The sequence below is a fragment of the Loxodonta africana genome, chromosome 25, assembly GCF_030014295.1.
Source record: "Loxodonta africana isolate mLoxAfr1 chromosome 25, mLoxAfr1.hap2, whole genome shotgun sequence".
Taxonomy (NCBI): Eukaryota; Metazoa; Chordata; class Mammalia; order Proboscidea; family Elephantidae; genus Loxodonta; species Loxodonta africana.
This window is the reverse complement of record NC_087366.1, coordinates 23,248,694-23,268,439: the sequence shown is the minus strand read 5'-3', so window position 1 is coordinate 23,268,439 and position 19,746 is coordinate 23,248,694. Positions and strand designations below refer to the sequence as shown.

The following is a 19,746-nucleotide window of genomic DNA, read 5'->3' as shown; positions in this document are numbered from 1 at the left end:
TTTTTAAGATTTGTCACTAGTGTTCTGCAATTTTGGTATAGTATGTTTATGTGTGGATTTATTCATTGGAATGTTTATGTCCATAGTTTTCTGGTTTTCACTAGATCTGGCAAATTTCCAGCCATTATCTCTTCAATTATTGCCTTTTTCCCATATTCCTATTTATATTAGCTCTCTCTTTTTCTGAGACCATAATTAAAAGTATATTAAACCTCCTCAGTTTATCTGCCATGTCTTTTAACCATTCTTCTGTATTTTACATCTTTCACTGTTTCCATGCTGCATTCTGGGTAATTTTTTTCTGAATTATCTTCCACTTCACCAATTTACTCTTGATTTCTATCTAATTCACTATCAAATCAACCTACTAGGTTTTTAATTTTGGTTATTATATTTTTACAGTTCTATTTTTATTCTTTCTTAATCTTGCCTGATCAATTTTCATAAATTCTTGATCTCTACAGAAGTCTTCAAGCTAATCTTTTTTTTTCCTTTAAGCATAGTAACCTTATTTGTTTTATAATTTATCTCAAAATTCAAATATCTAAAGTCTTTGAGAGCTTGTTTCAGTTATCTGTCATTTCTGCTTGTTCTCACTCATGATGCATTGTGGTTTTTTTTTTAATCCTTTTTATCTTTGTCTATGTACTGTTCTTTGTCTTTGAGAAATACTTGTAAGAATGGTTGAATAATATAGGCTGAGGTTGCCTTCATTTAGAGAGGATTTGTATTTGCTTCTGCCAGGTGCCTAGGAGTCCTACTAGTGTATCAATTTAAATGAACAACTTAAGGATATGTGAACTACCCATGTAATGTGAAAATTGAGCTGAAAATCCCTGGGAGGGTGGTTTATTTCTTTCTTACCCTGAATATGTACCCATATAGGGACCTAGCCTAAGGAAAGAAAGTTCTCCTCTAGAATCTGTACCTTGAGTGGAGTCTGGCTTTGATTTTTGTCCCCTTTGACCTTTGAGACCATCAAAACCAAGATTCAGATTTACCCGGATTAACAGAAAACCACAAGGCAAAACTAGTTCCTACTTTCCCTTCAATTTTGGCCTGATAATTTGTTACTATCTTTCCAGTTCTTTCATCCTTTTTTGGACTTTTTTTTAAACATATTTTATCTAGAATTTTTAGTTGTTTTCTGTGGGAGGGCTGATCCAATGGTCTAGCTCACCAGTTCTGAAAATGGAAGTTTCCTACCACATAGATATTTAAATTTTTCCCATAATCTCATTTTTCCATTATTCTACTTTCCCCACCCCCAAATCATGAATACTCTCCTATGCATTAGTCTTATACTTTTGTGGTTTCATTTTTCATCTTAAATCTCTAGTTCATCATGAATTCATTTTTTATGTGGTTATTATAATTCATGTTTAAATCTGTCACCCAAATCTAATATCTCGATTATATTTCAGGAACATTGGACATCCAGAGCTATTCTGCAGTTCCAGAAGTTGTGTGGTTTGAAACCATTAGTGGGAGTAGTGGATGAATACATAGATGGAATCCTTAACATTTTTCTGTGTGATACATCCTCAAATGAAGATGTCTACTTCCATCATATTTTGAGAACAGAGGGCCATGCAATTGTATGCCAAGAAAATGTCCCTTCTAAGGTGGAGCTGTCTGTATTTTGTAATATATTTTATTCAATCTCAACACTTCAGGGTATAAGAGAATTTAATGAAGAAAGTTACTTGATTTTTCTTTAATCCTAAAAGATACCCATGAGATTCCTGCCTTCCAAATGTAGGACACTCTCTTAATTTTCAGATGACCAGAAGAAAACTACATTCGACTTACTGTCCTTTAGAATATGAATATTTTTATTTTAAGTAATTGGTTGAGCATTCTATATTACACCAAGGTATTTAATTCTCTGAGGTCTAACTAGAGAAGAATAAATATTCTTTTGCAATTATTTTATAGTGATGTCTGTATGACCATTAATATGGATGTTGATAATTTTTGTAACTAGAATCAACTATTTAATATGAACAAATAGACAAAAATATTTTTGGATACCCTGAGATTTTTTATATTCTTTTAATAAAATATTAAAAATTAAAAATGAATATGTAGAAACTTTCTAACCATTAAATTTTAGAAGATAATACATTCCACAGCAATTGAAAATTATGAAGTGCTATTTCACTTTGTTTTTCTCTCTGTCATGTAATCAAATCCTTCCTCCTTTTTTTTTTTTTTTAAATCTTAGGGTTTCAGAGAACTCAACCCTTTAGCTTTATACACTAAATCCAATCCAGGGCCAGAGGATGTTGCCTTGACAGAACTGAGTTATCCTTCCCAGCAGCACTATTTTAATGAAGACCGAGAGATAAGTCCACCATCAAAAGAGAGTGAACCACACAACCTGGTAAGAGGTTTTTGCCAATATTATTAATATTTATTGAACACTCACTATTTGCCAAGCACTATAAAAAGAATTTTAAGTATGATATTTGATCCTCATAAAATCCCTGTGAGATGGTTATCATAATTATCTTCATTTTATAGATGAGGAAACTGAGTCTTAGGAAAGTTCAGAAATTTTGCAGAGTGATCTTAACAGCTACCTTGTCTCTCATTATTAGCTGGTTTAACCCTTTGCTTCAGTCATGCTTATATGATTTCTCCTGTGTGACTTCTCTCATACTGTAAAATCTTTTGCTGCCTTTGTGCAGTTGTGACTTCCCCTACACTAATCCAAATGCTATTCTTCTTCCCTCTATACTACTCAAGTTCTTCTTCAAGTATTGTCATTTCCTACTCTCTCTATAAACCTTTTGGCAACTCTAGTTCACAGTAATAATAATGTTACTGTATATTACTCTAATCCACAGTAGTATTAATGATAATAATATTTATCGAACTTGTATTGTGCGTCAAGCACTGTTCTAAGTACTCACATATATTTAGCTAATTTAAATCTTCACAACAGCCTCGCCAGGTTAGTGCTTTCATATTCCCATTTTAGAGATGTGGAAAGTGAAGTACATAGTAAGAGCTTAAATATTTTTTAAGTAAATGAACATATCCTCTGAATCTTATATTCCTCATGACAGCAAGTATTGGGCTTAAGAATATAGGATGTACAGTTGATTCTTATTATTCGCAGTAGTTATGTTCTATAAAGTTCCCACAAATATTGAATTAGCCAATACTGAACCAGCCTCATTGGACCTCAGCTGAAATGTGTGCATCGGGCATCTCAGATTTTTTGCCATCTTGCTTGTCTACAAATAATGTCAAAGTGCTGTAAGTACTGATTCTAGGGTTACAAATAAATTTTAGTGAGTAAGCAAATACACAAATACAGAATCCATGAATAATGAGGATCAACTGTATTTAATTTTAACAAATAGACAAAAATATTTTTGGATATCCTGAGGTCTTTTATTTTCTTTGAATAAAATATTAAAAATTAAAAATGTTTTTTATATCTGGCTTTTAAAGTACAATCTATAGAGATGATTTTAATTTTTAGTGGGCATTTACTGATTATTAGAAAGAATGGAAAAGAAAGGCTATTTTGACTACTTGAAGATTAACCTGTATGAATATTTACTGCTGCATGTTCAAACAATATATGAATTTCAGATTTCTGGTTTACGTTAAAACTAATTGGCCTTGTTTGGTCCATAGCAATTTTAAAACTTGATTTTTTTTTTTTTAGTTTTTATTACTGAATTAGAAGAATTGTATTTCCTAGTTCTTAAATAGTGAATTTAATTCAGTCTTAAAATTTTGTAGAAAATTCTACATCACTGTTAGTGTCTTCAAATAGTCAAAATTCAGTCCTGGAAATGAAATAAAGCCACCTTTTCTGCCAAAGAGATAAGGCTTAAAACCCCTTTATCCCACCCCGGTCTGTATTTTAACACATCAGTCTATATACTAAACACACAGACACAGACACAGACACACAGACACACACATACACCTGCTTCTGTATACCCCCAAACCTTTGCTGTCGAATTGATTTTGACTCACAGCAACCCTACTGGACAGAGTAGAACTGCCTTATAGGGTTTCCATGGAGCAGCTGATGGATTCAAACTGCTGACCTTTTGGTTAGCAACCAAGTTCTCAATCACTGTGCCACCAGGGCTCTATATACCCAGTCACCTGTTAATTCGTATTCATCCTTTAAGTATCCTAATAGTTAGTTGTGTTATCTCCTTCATTACATCTTCTTAGGTACTATATCTCTTCCCCAAATTATATTTTGGTCATATCTCTCTGATGGCTCTACGTTGAATATTGTATTCTGATTATCTGATTGTATGTCTTCCCACTATAGTTGGAATTCCTTTAGAGCTAGGACCTGTTACATTCGTCTTTGTATCCAAAGAGCTACTTTTTAGACATTTCATAATATGTACTCAATAAATGTTTGTTTGCCTGAACTAGTCTAGCAGAGTGGCAAGACAGGGTCATAAAGTTAGAAAATAATGTAGAATTTGTATGAACCGTAGTAAAAAATTCCTCCCAAAATTTAAAGGAATGTAGATTTTAGAAACAGCATTAGTACAAATAATAATAATAATAATTTCTCTTTCATAACTATTAGCAGGGTATTAATGATGAAAAGGCTTTAAGTCACCTTAAATCTGGGTCAGAGAAGCCATTAAAGGATTCCGAATTCAGTTCTTTGAAAACCAAAGATAAAAACTGTGAAGAAGATCCAGAGTGGCCCAACTCAGTGCCAAAGGATCTGAAGGAAGAAAATGAGGTAGGAGAAGGAAAAGTTTGTTTGTTTTTTTAATGCAATATTATTAATTACATTTAATTAAAATAGCTCTTTAAATTCTACAGCGTTCATTGTAACCAGAGCATTTCTCACAGATGAATTACAGATTCTTTCTTCAGTAACCACAAAGACTGAAGTTGGTAATATAGCCTTGATCTCAAAAAATAAAAGGCATTGTCTGATTTGATGTATTAGTTACTATCCCATAGCTTTGGGCAGTCTTAAAGAATTATGCGGTGATTAGAAACTAGTATTGAGAAACAATATTTGATATTCCAGTTCCTTTTACTTCCCATGTAAATTTTAGAATCAGCTTGTCTATATCTAAAAAAAATCCTGCTGGGATTTAATTGGAATTGCATTAAATCCATAGACAAATTTGAGAAAACTGACACACATACTATGTTGAGTCTTACAGTCTGTGAACACAGTATCTCTCTCAATATACTTTGGGTTTCTTTTATTTCTTTTATAATTTTGAGTATACAGAAACTGTGCATGTTTTATTAGGGTTAACATAAGTATTTCATTTAATTTGGGAGCTATTGTAAATGGTACTTAAAAATTTATTTCCAGTTTTCATCGCTAGAATACAGAAATACAACTGATTTTTGTGTTTTCTCTTTGTATCTTGTGAACTAACTACATTCACTTAATAGTTCTTGAAGGTTTTTTGTCAATTCCTTTGAGATTTTCTACATAGGTAATAATGTTGTGAGAATTGGGACAGCTTTAGTTCTTTCTTTCCAATCTGTCTTTTCTATTTTTCCCTGCCTTATTGCACAGGCAAGAATTTCAAGTATGATGTTTAACAGGAATTGTGTGAGAGGACATCCTTGTCCTGTTCCTAATCTTAGAGGAAAAACATTCTTTTCCCATTAAGTATGATGTTAGCTGAAAGTTTTCATATAGATGCCCTTTATCATGTAGGAGCCCTCGTGGCCTAGTGGTTAAGAGGTCAGCTGCTAACTAAAAGGTCGGCAGCTGAAATCTACCAGCTGCTCCATGGAAACACTATGGAGCAGTTCTACTCTGTCTCATAGGGTCGCCATGAGTCGGAATCGACTTGACGGCAACAGGTTTGGGTTTTTTTTTTAAATCATGTAAAGAAAGTTACCATCTATTCCTATTGTGTTGAGAGGTTTTATAATGAATGGATGTTGAATTTTGTTAAATGCTTTTTCTGCAGATATTTATATGATCAAGTGGCTTTTCTCCTTTAGTACTTGAAGATGGTATATTACACTGATAGATTTTCAAATATAAACTAGTCTGTCACTCCTATGATAAGTCCCACATATTCTTTTTATGTGTTGCTGAATTCCATTTGATAATATTTTGTTGAAGATCTTTGCATCTATTTTCATGAAGGATATTGGTCTTTGCCTAGTTTTAGTACCAGGATAATGCTAGCCTCATAAAATGAGTTGAGAAGTATTCCCTACTTTTCTGTTTTCTGGAACAGTTTATATAGAATTGGTATTCTTTCTTTTTTATTTTATAATTGAAATTTTAATTGAGATAATTGAAATACAGAGAGATGCCATACAATCTTTGTTTCCCTTGATGGAACATTTTTCAAAGTTATAGTACAATATCACAACCAAGATATTGATGTTGATTGAGATTTTCCTGGTTTTACTTGTACTAATTGTGGGTGTGTTTAGTTCTATGCAATTTTAATAGGTTTATGCATATAGCACCATAGTCAAGATAACTGAACAAGGATCCCTCGTGTTGCTCTTTTATAACCACACCTATCTCCCTCCTACCACTTCCAACTCTACCATCACTAACCCCTAGCAACCACTAATCTCCTCTCCATTTCTAAAATTTTATCACTTCAAAAATGTTACATAAGTGGAATCATACAGTATGTAACCTTCTAAGATTGGCTTTTTTCATTCAATGTAATTCCCTGGAGATTCATCCAAGTTGTTGCATGTATCAATAGTTTGTTCCTTTTTATTGCTGAGTAGTATTCCATGGCATGTATGTACCAAGTTTGTTTAACCATTTACCCACTGAAAGACATCTAGGCTGTTTCCAGTTTTTAACTATTATGAATAAAAATGCTATAAACATTTGTGTACTGGTTGTTGTGTGAACATAAGTTTTCAGGGATAAGTGCTCAAGAGTGCAGTTGCTGGGTTGTATAGGAATTGCATATTTGGTTTTGTAAGACACTGCCAAACTGTTTTTCAGAGTGGCTGTACTATTTTTCATAGCTTATGTGCCATCTGTATATCCTGTTTGGTTAAATGTCTCTTCATGTCTTTTGCCCATTTTGTAATTGGATTGTTTGGTTTTTTACTATTGAGTTTTGAGGGTTCTTTATATATTCTAGATCCTAGTCCTTTTTTGGATACATGGTTGGCAAATATTTTCTCCCAATCTGTGTATTCAAACTGCAATCTTTACCTGGAAGGCAAGAGAAAAAATTTGTAAACCTGAATTTTAAAATTTGTCCTTACAGGAACTGTATATTGTAGTTTTTTATCTTCTGATACATTCTAGGATGAGATTCCCACTGGAATGCCATGCCTGGAGTCGGTGACCATAGGTGATGATATTTGGGATGAGAACTGGTTACCTCTGCAGGCTAAAATGGGAAAAGGAGGTAATGCTGCCTCACATCTATTTACCTCAAGCCTTGGTGGAAAGAAACAATATCCGTCATGTAAAGAAATACCACAGAAGGTTAGCTCTTTGGAAAAACAGAAAACAAATCATTGCTGAAAGAAGGAAATGTAAATTTAATTGACTAACCTTCAAGAAAGCTATATATCCTGGAATTCAAAATCATTTATCAGACTAAAATTCAGAATACTTGAATTTTTTTTTTTAATGGAAGATAGTAATGGTAGGGAGGGGGACTGGATGGAGCAGGAGGGAATAGATCGTGGACTTATTGACCATGTATCTGTCTACCCTATCAGTCATTGTGATTTTTGTTTTATCTTTGACCCCCTAGTCACAGCTTCAGGTATTTATAAATAATCTAAAGAACTGTTTTCACTAATTTTACTTTTTGTTGAATTAACCTTGTAATATAACCTCTGGGCCTCTGCAGTGAGAATGTTTGCTAATATGGGGCCTAAGTATATATTTAAAATTTAATTTATTTTCCATTGGTTATAAATACAAAGAAATACCTGCAGTTAAGTTGCTCCTTAGTATTTGTGTCCTTTAAATACTAGATAATAATGAAAAATCATCTGGCCATTAAAACGATATTAAAGAAAATACCACCAACAGAGTTGTATTTGTGTTTTTCAGATCCAGGTGTTCAAAGGAATTCATGATTGGGCATGGACCAATAAAGCAAGGGGGAAAAGTTGCACTGATATAAAAAGTTAACAAATATCTTTTCTTATATAATGTACTTTGCCTCTTTGCCTTTACTTTGCCCAAGTTTTCCTCCATTTGGATCATGTGGCACTGTGTCTTGGTCTATTGTTGCATTTTTTCCCTCTATAGGATTGGTGTTTTTCTACACCCCATGATATATGGGATGATTCATGGCAGCCTTCAGGCCTTGTGAATGGAATGAAAGTAGACGTTCAAAAACAAGAAGGATTGGGTGCTCAGGAAAAAAATACTGGCACAACCAGGATTCAAAAGGTCAATGTTTAATGAATGTTATTGTGACAGATTTGCATAGAGAAGTACTTTCATTTTTAGAAAGTAAAATTCTGATTAATGATCCTTCTCTTGGCACTTGGTAGAATACATGTACATAAATGTAAGTTGATTTTTCAGTTAATTTAAATTAATATAGTTATCTCTTGAGAAGAAAATCCAGGGCCTAGAATTAAAGTTCATTTAACCTCAGTATTAGGATTAGAAAACATTTTTCTGTAATTTAGCCATAATTTTTAAGCTGTATATCTGCTGTATCATCTAGCCCAGTTTACTTCTCTTACATTGCTTTGACAGAAGAACTAACTGACACAGAGTACATCTGTTTTGCTGAAATACACATTATGATCATCCTGAAGACAGCAGGACAATTTGTGTGAATTGTGAAACTGGGCTACCAGGCTTCTTTACTTTTGTGTGTTACATTCAATAATGGGCTCAAGTGTAGGAGATAGGTTGAAAAAGCAACTTTGGGGAAGATGAATCCTGAGTGAAATATTCCATATAGAATACAGTTACTTTGTATAGTAACAATGATAAAGTCATACTGTATGACATAGAATAGCCTGTTCCAGAAGTGTAGGTCATTTAAGAGCATGGATTTAGTTTTATTATAAAATAGACTTTTATGTTTTGTTTCTTGTGTAGTTTTTTTCTAATAAGAGCTTTATTGAGATATAATTTACATACCATACCATTCACCTACTTAAAGTGTACAAGTAAACATTTTTTAGTATAGTCACCGAATTGTTCAACCATCATTACAATTTTGGAACACTTCCATCATCTCCCTCCAAAACCCCTATACCCCTATACCCATTAGCAGTTACTCCCCTTCCGTATCCTCCCCCAGTCCTAAACCAAACCAAACCTGTTGTTGTCCAGTTGATTCCAACTCATAGCGACCCCCAGCCCTAGACAACCACTAATCTGCTTTCTGTCTTTATGGAATATTTTCCTATTTTAGGTATTTCATATAAATGTCATACGATATGTGGTCTTTTGTGATTGGCTTCTTTTACTTTGCATAATGTTTTCAAGGTTCACTCATATTGTAGTACCAGTACTTCATTCCTTTCTATTGCTGAATAATATTTCATTGTAAGGATATACCACATTTTATTTATTCATCAGTTGATGGGTATTTGGCCAGTTTCTACTTTCTGGCAATTATAAATAATGCTGCTAAGAATATTCAAATACAAGTTTTTGTTTGAATGTACATTTTCATTTCTCTGAGGTATATACTTAGGAGTGGCATTGCTAGCTCATGTGGTAACTCTATGTTTAACGTTTTGAGAAACTGCCAGACTATTTTCCAGAGTAGCTGCACCATTTCCTATTCCTACCAGCAGTGTATGAGAGTTTCAACTTCTTCAAATTGCATTGGATGTTTTAGGGACTTTGCATATCCGTGTAAATTTTAGGATATAGAAGAATCTTGTCAGTTTCCTCAAATAATTCTGCTGGGGTTTAAAAGTGATTAGATCGAATCTGTACACCAATTTGGGGAGAACTAATGCCCTAACAACATTCATTCCTACAATTCATGAACATAATATTATCTCCTACATTTATTTGAATCTTTAAAAAAGTTTTCTTTCAGCAGTGTTTTGTGGTTGTCAGTTTTGGGCTTTTGCATACCTTTTGTTAGATATATTCCAAGATATTTAATATTTTTATTGTTACCATAAATGATATTTTAAATTTTCATTTTCTTTTTTTTTGCTAATATACAGAAATTCAGTTGAGTTTTTAATATTTAGCTTGTATTTAACAACCTTGCTACTTATTAATTAATTCTTATTGTAGATACATATGAATTCTTTTGGATTTTTGTTCTATGTATTCAGTCATGTGTTTTGAAAATAATGAGTGTTTTGTCTTCCCTTCTAATCTTTATATATCTGTTTCTCTCTTTCTTGCATTATGGCAGTTACTAGAACTTGTAGGACAATGTTGACTAGAAATGGTGATAGTGAACTCCTTGTCTTATTCCTGACATTCAAGGCAGAGAGTTTAATATTTTAATGTTAAGTATAATATTAGCTTATAGGTTATTGTATGTATTTGTTCCTTTGTTTCTTGATTGCTGAGAGGTTATTATGAATAATTTTATCTGAATCTATTCAGTGATCATACAGTTTTCCTCCCTTATTCTGCTAAAGTGCATTTATTTACTTTCGAAGGTTAGGCCAACTTTATATTACTGGAGTAAATCCCATTTGATCATTATATGTTATGCTTTTTATATATCACTGGATTCAATTTGTTAAAACTTTAACATTTTTGTGTAGATGTCCATGAGAGATAAAACCAAAAATAACAAAACCAGTTGCCGTTGAATCAATTCCAATTCTAACTGATAAAGATTATTTAATTATTAATGAGAATTAATATAACTGAAAAATCACTTAACAATATTAATTTTTTAAAGCAAAAACAATAATATTAGCATGAAGTTGCTTATCATGTATTAATTTCTGAGGAATCTGTATTCATGTCCCCTTTTTATATTTGTAATGTGTTCTAACGTATGGCATATGTTTTAAAGAGTAAGTAGTCATTTATATTTAACCACATATTTACTTGTTCTGGTGCTTATCATTCCTTCCTGTGGTTCCATACTTCTATCTGGGATCATTTTCTTTCAGCCTGATGGACTCCCTTTAGTGTTTCTTATAGTGCAGGCCTCCTTGATGACAAGATTTTGCTCAACTTTATTTAATCTTGGTCATGGATTAAATCGTGTACCCCAAAAAACTTGGTGAGGCCATGATTCCTAATATTGTGTGATTGTCCATCATTTTGTCATCTGGTGTAATTTTCCCATGTGTCATAAATCCTACCTCTATGATGTTAATGAGGCGAGCTTAGAGGCAGTTGTGTTAATGAGGCAGGACTCAATCTACAAGATTAGGTTTTGTCTTAAGCCAATCTCTTTTGAGATATAAAAGAGAGAAGATAGCAGAGAGACATGGGGACCTCATACCACAAAGAAAGCAGCAACGGGAGCAGAGCGCAGCCTTCGGACCTGGGGGTCCTGCGCAGAAAAGCTCCTAGACCAAGGGAAGATTGATGACAAGGACCTTCCTCCAGAGCCAACACAGAAAGAAAGCCTTCCCCTGGAGCTGACGCCCTGAGTTAAGACTTCTAGCCTACTAGACTGTGAGAGAATAAAATTCTGTTTGTTAAAGCCATCCACTTGTGATACTTCCGTTGTAGCAGCACTAGATGACTAAAACAATCTTATTTTTTGATGGGTGTGTTTCCATGGGTATGGAATTTTAGACTGGCACTTTTTTCTTTCAACCCTTTGAAGATGTCATTCCATTGCCTTCTGGCTTCTTCTGAAATATTAGCTATCAGTGTTGTTACTGCTCCTTTGAAGATAATGTCTCCCCCCCCTCGCCCGCCCCCAGCTTCTTTTAATATTTTTCTCTTTGGCTTTGGTGTTCAGCTATTTGATTATAATATATCTAGATGTGATTTTATTTGGATTTATCCTGTTGTGGTTCATTAAGCTCATTGAATTAGAAAGTTAATAAGCTTCATCATTTTTGGAAAATTCTGCCCCATTATCTCATCAGATAGTGCTTCTGCCTCATCTTTCTACTTAACTGCTGTCATTTCAGTTATACATATGCCAAAACTTATGGTTGATTCCCAAATGCCTATTGGATTGTGTTCTTTTGTTTATATTCCCACTCCCCCCCACCAAGTGCTTCAGTTTGGAGATTTTCCATGGATTCTTCTTCCATTGTACTAAGTGCCTTAATTCTGTCGTCTTTGGGATCCATTCAGCTGTTAAACATATCCATTGAATTCTTGACTTCAGACATACCATTTTTCAGTTCTGGAATGTCCATTTGATTCTTTTTTACAGATTCCGATTCTCTGTTTAAATTCTCCGTATTTTCATCTATTTTTTCCATCATTTTCCCCTACCTTCTTGAACATGTTAATCATAGTTATTTTAAAGTCCCTTTCAGATAATGCCAATATTTGAATCATTTTGGGGTCTGCACCTATTGTCTCTTCTCTGACTCTGTCTTTATTTGATCCTGTTATTTTGGGAGGAGGGTCATGCTTCATGGTTTTTTAAATTGAATGTTGGAAATTATAGAAGCTTGGATGAGTTATATTCCTCCAAAGAGGGTTAAATTGTCTTTTAGCTAACAGATACCAGCAAATAACTTGACATATATCTCACACTTGGTTTTAGGCTTTGTTAGGACTGCTCTATGTTACTTTTGTTCTTACCTTTTAGGTGTGACTCTTACTCCTAAAGCATGGTCCTTCTTGGGATCTTAGCTGAAAGTCTGGAGAGTTTGCCAAAGGTCCTCCACCTTGGTGGGACTCAAACTCCACCCTGTCTCCTCCGTACCACAGCTGATGAAATTTCTACTCATATCTTTTAGCCTCCCAGCTGCCTTGTTTTGTTGGATTTCTTATAATTTCACTCTGTGTATATGCAGTTTAGGAGTTGGTCAAAAACTTGAAGAGGATTTGTAAGCAGGTTTTTAGATTCTTCCACTATTCCCTTTTCTCTGGGATCGTACTCTTTAAGGCCCAGCTGTTTTGTCAGTCTCAAACTCTGATCTCTGTTTCCTCAGTTGGTAAGACTGCCGCTTTCTGCTTGGACTGTACCCCATACCGTGATTTGGAAAATGCCTTCAGTTAAAAAGCTGAGGTCATTATGGAACTCACCTCATGTTTCGAAGTCCTCCCTGAGTTGGTTGTTCTCCAGTGCCTTCAACCATTTCAAAATACTTTTTCTCCAGTGTTATAATTTTTGAGGGGAGAAGGTTAGTCTGATTAAGTTATTGCATCGTGACTGGAACTGGAAGTCTCAGTATACATTATTTTTTTGATAGCAACTTATAGGTTTAAGTCCAGGAATCATAATGTTTGTAGAACATCCATCTCTGATTCTCTGTATCCTCAGTAATTGAATTCCTATTAAATAAATATATTCTGGCCTTTTCAACTAATAAAGCTAATTTTCCAATTGCTAACCCATAAGAAGTTGTGAAGTTTGTAGCAATTAAGAGTCACATCTCTAGAGTTAAATTTCTGGGTTTAGATCGTGGCTTCCAGTAGTTATCTCTGTGATCTTGACAAGTCAATAAGATAATATTAATAATTTCTGACATTAAGCACTTATTATTTGTCTGCCCCTGTTCTGAGCACTTTACATATGTGTATCTGTAAGATCATTTAACCCTCACAATCCAAAAGGTGCTGTACTCACCATTATAGATGAAAAAAATGAGACAAACAGATTAAGTAACTTGCCCCAGGTCATACAGTAAGTGGTAGAGCCAGGATTTGAATTCAAGTAGTCCCAGAGTATGAGGTCTTACAACTTTGTCGTACCACTTCATGTGATATGGGTAATAATAATGTACTTCCTTTGGAGTTTTTGGGTGTATTAAGTGAGATGAAGCTCTAGTGTAGTGCCTTGCTTATAGTAAGTACTCAGCAGCTGATAAAAGTAGTAATAGTAACAACGGTAGTAATGGCAGTATTATTAATATGGTTAGTGCTAGCTTGAAAAATTATTCATCTAGGTGTTCAAAAGAATTCACGATGTTTTTTCTTTGTTTTTGAGGTGTTGCAACAATTTGGAGAAAGGCCTAGATATTAAATATGGGAAATTTCTGTAATTTTTCAAAAATTGGGAATAAGTTGGCTTATGTAACATCAGGCTTGAGGTTCTATAATTGATTATTATAGAGATCATTTATGAAAATCTAGAAGAGGAAGCAGCGGTCATCATTTCTGATCTTGGAGGGAATTCACTAAGAATAAACATTAATATCATTACTTTAATAATTTCTGGGTTCAGGTGTTAGGGAAATGTATAATATACCCTATATAGCTGGACTTCAACGGGCATTTGAGAATGTCACCCATTATTTCTTTGTGGACAGTTACAGTTTAGAGGAGGAGCTGTTTGACCTCTAGTAGAAGGAACAGTACTATGTTCTCAACCATATCCTTCCAGTGTTTTGACATTTACTGGTTTAAAGTTACAGAAGGTGTCCACTTATAACAAAAATTATAGGTGATGTGAAGTTGGGAAAAAACACATGAATCTATTGGATGGAAGCTCTTCAGTCACCCTTCAACAAGTGGGTGGCTTTAACAAAGAGAAATGTATTCTCTCACAGTTTAGGAGGCTAGGAGTCCAAATTCATGGTACCAACTCCAGGGGAAGACTGTCTCTGTCTGTTCTGTGGGAAAGTCCTTGTCATCAATCTTCCTCTGGTGTAGGAGCTTCTCAACGCAGGGACCCCAGGTCCAAAGAACATGCTGTACTCCTGGCACTACTTTCTTGATGGTATGAGGTCCCCATATCTCTCTGCTTGCTTCTCTCTTTTATATCTCAAAAGAGATTGACTTAAGACATAACCTAATTTTGTAGATTGAGTTCTACCTCATTAACATAACTGCCTCTAATCATGCCTCATTAACATCATAGAGGTAGGATGTACAACACATAGGAAAATTACATCAGATGACAAAATGGTGGACAATCACACAATACTGGGAATCATTCAAGTTGACATATATTTTTTAGGGACACAGTTCAATCCATGACAATATATGCATATATAGAATGAATGCAGCATCAAGAGTCAAAGACTCATTAACAACCTACAATATGGAGACAATATAACCTTTGTTTTCTGAAAGTGAAGAGGACTTGAAGCACTTACTGATGAAGATCAAAAACTGCAGCCTTCAGTATGGATTACACAGCAAATTGATAAACAAAGATAGACATTGCTAAATTAAACATATGAAATGTCAGCTAAGGCTGATTGCTTATACGCTATAGTCTCAATCTTAGTTTAAAAACTAATTTCCAAACTGTGAGTCAGCCAGAATATTCCTAAGACTGAACGCAGAAGTCCGTTGGTAGGAGAAGCATTTGAGATGCTAAGGAATGTACCATCTTTTTGTTTCCTAAAATTTTCAGGTCCTTAATGCCTCTTCGGAAACTCTGGTGGTGTAGTGGTTAAGTGCTACCGCTGCTAACAAAAAGGTCAGCCGTTCCTTGGAAACTCTATGGGGCAGTTCTACTCTGCCCTGTAGGGTTGCTGTGAGTTGGAATTGACTCAACGGCAGTGGGTTTGTTTTTTTTGGTTTTAGTGCCTTTTCAGATTACAACTTTTACCACTTTTCCTTACAACTGGACCAGTAAACAACATCATGATAAACGGAGAAAATATTGACGTTGTGAAGGATTTCATTTTACTTGGTTCCAGTCAACACCCTTGGAAACACCAGTTAAGAAATAAAATGCCGGGGGAAGGGCAGAGCCAAAATGGCACCCTAGACAGATGCACCATGCCATCTCTCTGCAGCAAAGACCTGGAAAACTAATTAAAACAGATACAAATATCAGTCCTGGAACCCTAACCATCAAAAGAAGGGATAAAGAACTAGATCAGACATTGAATGGAAGAAACTGAAGGAGAACAGAGAACAAGGAGAGATATGAAGTCAAACTCCCCTGCCAACTAACATGGCATAATGATGCTATCCTGGAGCACAGCCAACAACAACCCCGGACAGGGAGTATGGGAAGGCAACTTCACAGAGCTCCCAACAGGAGACAGCACCTGGTAACCAGAGAAACATGCTTTCCCACCCCTCACCCTTCTGCCTCATATGCCACCTCACTCCCCTTCCTGCTGGCCGGGATCCACCCCAGTCCCTAAACCCTGGCTACTGCCACATCACCTCCTTTTTTCTCTCCTTTCTTCCCCCTAGCCCCGTATGGTACCTGCACCCCTTCCCACCAGCCCCCACCACACCATCGTGGCTAAAGCACTCTGGAGCTTAGGCCCACCACTGCACCGGGCCTCCATTGCACCTCCCCTCCCGCCCCTTTACCAACTGCTGAGTGGTGAACCCATAGCACTCCCAGTCCTACACCCCCACCCATCTGGCGAGGGGCTGTGCATATTCCCACACCACTGGACCAACATCAGGAGGCAGACAGCACCCACCCAGTGCATCTTCAGCCACCTCACCAAACCAGTGTACAGCAAAGAAGGCTCTCCCTGCCTGCTGCTGCCCTGCATCCCAGACAAAATGGCAACAGCTATTGTGCAAACAGACGAGCAAGCAGCAAAGCATGCCCAGCCCACCCACCCTGACATATCAAAACAAAAAGCAGGATGAAAAAACAAACATACAATCAATAAATAAAATAATGTCAATATCTCAGAGGCACCAGACAATACCAAAACATAAAAAAAGCAGGACAAGATTGCTCCAGCAATGAACAAAATAATCTCATAACCTTCCAGTAGAAAAGAAGGCAGTGAAACTACCTGAGATGGAATTCATAAGAGTAATATTTAGGGCTCTCCAAGAGATTAGGAAAGAGATAAAGGAAAACACAGACAAAACCAAGGAAAAAATGGCCAAAGTCAAGGAAAACAGGGACAAAGCAATAGAATTCGAGAAAATGATACAAAAACAAAATGTCAAAATAAACTATTAGAAATCATACAGATCAGCAAGTAGAAATCCAAAAGATAAACAGCAAAATTTCAGAAATGGACAACTCAATAGAAGGTTTTAGGAGCAAATTTGAAACAATGGAAGACAGAATCAGATTGAAAACAAATACATGTTTGAGGAAAAATCAGAAAAGAATGAAGAAAATCTAAGAATTATGTGGGACACAATCAAGAGCAAATTTGTGCGCGATCAGAGTTTCAGAACGGGAGAAAATGGAAAACACAGAGAAGATTGTTGAAGATTTTTTTGCAGAAAACTTCCCAAATATCATAATAGATGAAAAGCTGACCATCCAAGAAGCTCAATGAACTCCATACAGGATAGACCCGAAAAGAAAGTCACCAAGACATATCATAATCACATTTGCCAAAACCAAAGACAAAACAAGAATGCTGAGAACCGCTTGAGAAAAACAAAAAGTCACATATAAAGGGGAAACAATAAGACTATGATTACTCAGCAGAAACTATGCAGGCAAGAAGGCAATGGGATGACATATATAAAACCTAAAGTGATTGGCAAACAAAATGTTAGTGGCTTGAAACCACCAGAGGCTCCACGGGAGAAGATGTGGCAATCTACTTCTGTAGAGGTTTACACCCTAGGGGGTTGCTAAGAGTTAGGATTGACTCAATGGCAGTGGGCTGAAAGAAAAAAGCTGCCAGCCAAGAATAATATATCCTGCAAAATTCTCCCTCAAATACGATGGCAAAATTAGGACATTTCCAGATAAACAGAAACTAAGGGAATTCTTGAAAACCAAACCAAATTAATAAGAAATATTAAAGGGAGTCTTTTGATTAGAGAACCAACAACATTGGACAACAACCTGATTCCAGGACACAGGATAGCATCAGCCAGACACCAACCTAGGTAAAGAACTCTCAATAATAAAACAAAGCTAAAAGACTTAAACCAGGGAAACAGAGACAACAATCTATAAATGATGAAAATGTCAAAACAATAAAAGGGGGAATAAAGAGTATAAGTAGAGAACTCGCAAATGGAGAGGAAGTCAAAGTGATATCAAGTAATGAAAGACTGGTTCAAACTTAGGAAGATAAGGATAAATTTCAAGGTAACTACAAAGAAAGTTAACCTATTCATCAAAATTAACATGGAGAAAAACGTAAAGACTCAGTCAACACGAAATATATAATAATGAAAGAAAAGATAATCCACAAACAAAAGGAAAGCAGCACAGGAAAGTGGGAAGAACAAAGAAAACATCAGCACCACAAAAATAGCTCAACAATATGACAAATAAACTCATACCATTCGCTAATCACACTGAATGTAAATGGTTTAAAGGCACCAGTAAAGAGACAGAGAGTGGCAGAATGGATAAAAAAAAAAAACACGAGCCATCAATATGTTATCTACAAAAGACACACCTTTTATACAAAAAGATAAATATATTAAAATTCAAAGGATGGAAAAAAATTTCAAGCAAACATAAACCAAAAAAAAAAAAAAAACAAATACATGGAAACTGAATAACAGACACTTTGTGTAAAAACCACTGAGTATTAGAAGAAATGAAAGAGGGAGTCAAAAAGGAGAATGAAAACACATCATACCAAAACCTTTGGGACACAGCAAAAGCAGTGCTCAGAGGTCAATTTATAGCAATAAATGCAGCCATCAAAAAAGAACAGGCCAAAATCAAAACTTTAGCCCTACAATTCTTAAATAGGGAGCAGCTAAAGAAGCCCACAGGCACCAGAAGATAGGAAATAATAAAGATTAGAGCAGAAATAAATAGAGAACAGAAAAACAACAGAACCAACAATACCAAAAGTTGATTCTTTGAAACTTTTAACAAAATTAACAAGCCATTGGCCAAACTGACAAAAGTAAAACAGGAGAAGAAACAAATAACCCACATAAGAAATGGAGATGAGGGACATTACAACAGAACCAACAGAAACAAGAAGTATCATTACAGTACTGTGAAAAATTGTACTCCAATAAAGTTGAGAACCAAAAGGAAATAGACAAATTTCTACCTACCTAAACTAACATGAACTGAAATACAAAATCTGAACAGATCCATAACGAGAAGAGAATGAAGAGGTGATATAAATAAATAAATAACCTCCCAACAACAACAAAAAAAAACCCTGGCCTGGACGGTTTCACTGAAGAATTCTACCAATCATCAGAGAAGAGCTCACACCAGTAGTACTCAAACTATTTCAGAGCATAGAAAAGGAGGAATACCCTTGAATTCATTCTGTGAAGGCAGCATAACCCTAATACCAAAGCCAGACAAAGACACCACAAAAAAATAAAATTACAGATCAATATTTCTCATGAATATAGATGCAAAAATTCTCAACAAAATTCTAGCCAATAAATTCAGCATCATATCAAAAAAATAATACACCATAACCAAGTGGGATTCATACCAGGTATGCAAGGATGGTTCAACATTAGACAGCCAGTCAACCTAATCTACCACATAAATAGAACAAAAGAATCACATGATCATCTCAATCAATGCAGAAAAACCATTTGATAAAATCCAACACCCATTCCTGATAAAAAACTCTCAATAAAATAGGAATAGATGGGAAATTCCTCAATGTATAAAGGATATCTGTACAAAACCAATAGCCAACATCATTGTCAATGGAGAGAGGCTGAAAGCATTCCTCCTGAGAACAGGAACAAAACAAGGATGCCCTTTCTCACCATTCCTATTTAATATTGTGCTAGAAGTCCTAGCTAGAGCAATAAGGCAAGAAAAAGAAATAAAGTACATCCAAATTGGAAAGGAAGAAGTAAAACTATCC

General features: G+C 35.2%; 1 protein-coding gene across 2 annotated transcripts in view; it reads left to right on the top strand.

Moving 5' to 3' along the window:
* TDRD5 (tudor domain containing 5) overlaps nucleotides 1–19,746 on the top strand; it is a 101,916-nt gene that overhangs the window by 69,703 nt on the left and 12,467 nt on the right. Inside the window, exons 11-15 of one of the 2 annotated variants that reach the window (XM_003410866.4) lie at nucleotides 1,425–1,625; nucleotides 2,228–2,386; nucleotides 4,583–4,744; nucleotides 7,280–7,462; nucleotides 8,243–8,386. In XM_003410866.4, coding sequence (XP_003410914.1) covers nucleotides 1,425–1,625; nucleotides 2,228–2,386; nucleotides 4,583–4,744; nucleotides 7,280–7,462; nucleotides 8,243–8,386 — 849 coding nt within the window. The remainder of the gene's footprint in view (nucleotides 1–1,424; nucleotides 1,626–2,227; nucleotides 2,387–4,582; nucleotides 4,745–7,279; nucleotides 7,463–8,242; nucleotides 8,387–19,746) is intronic. The other variant, XM_003410865.3, reaches the window with a different exon arrangement.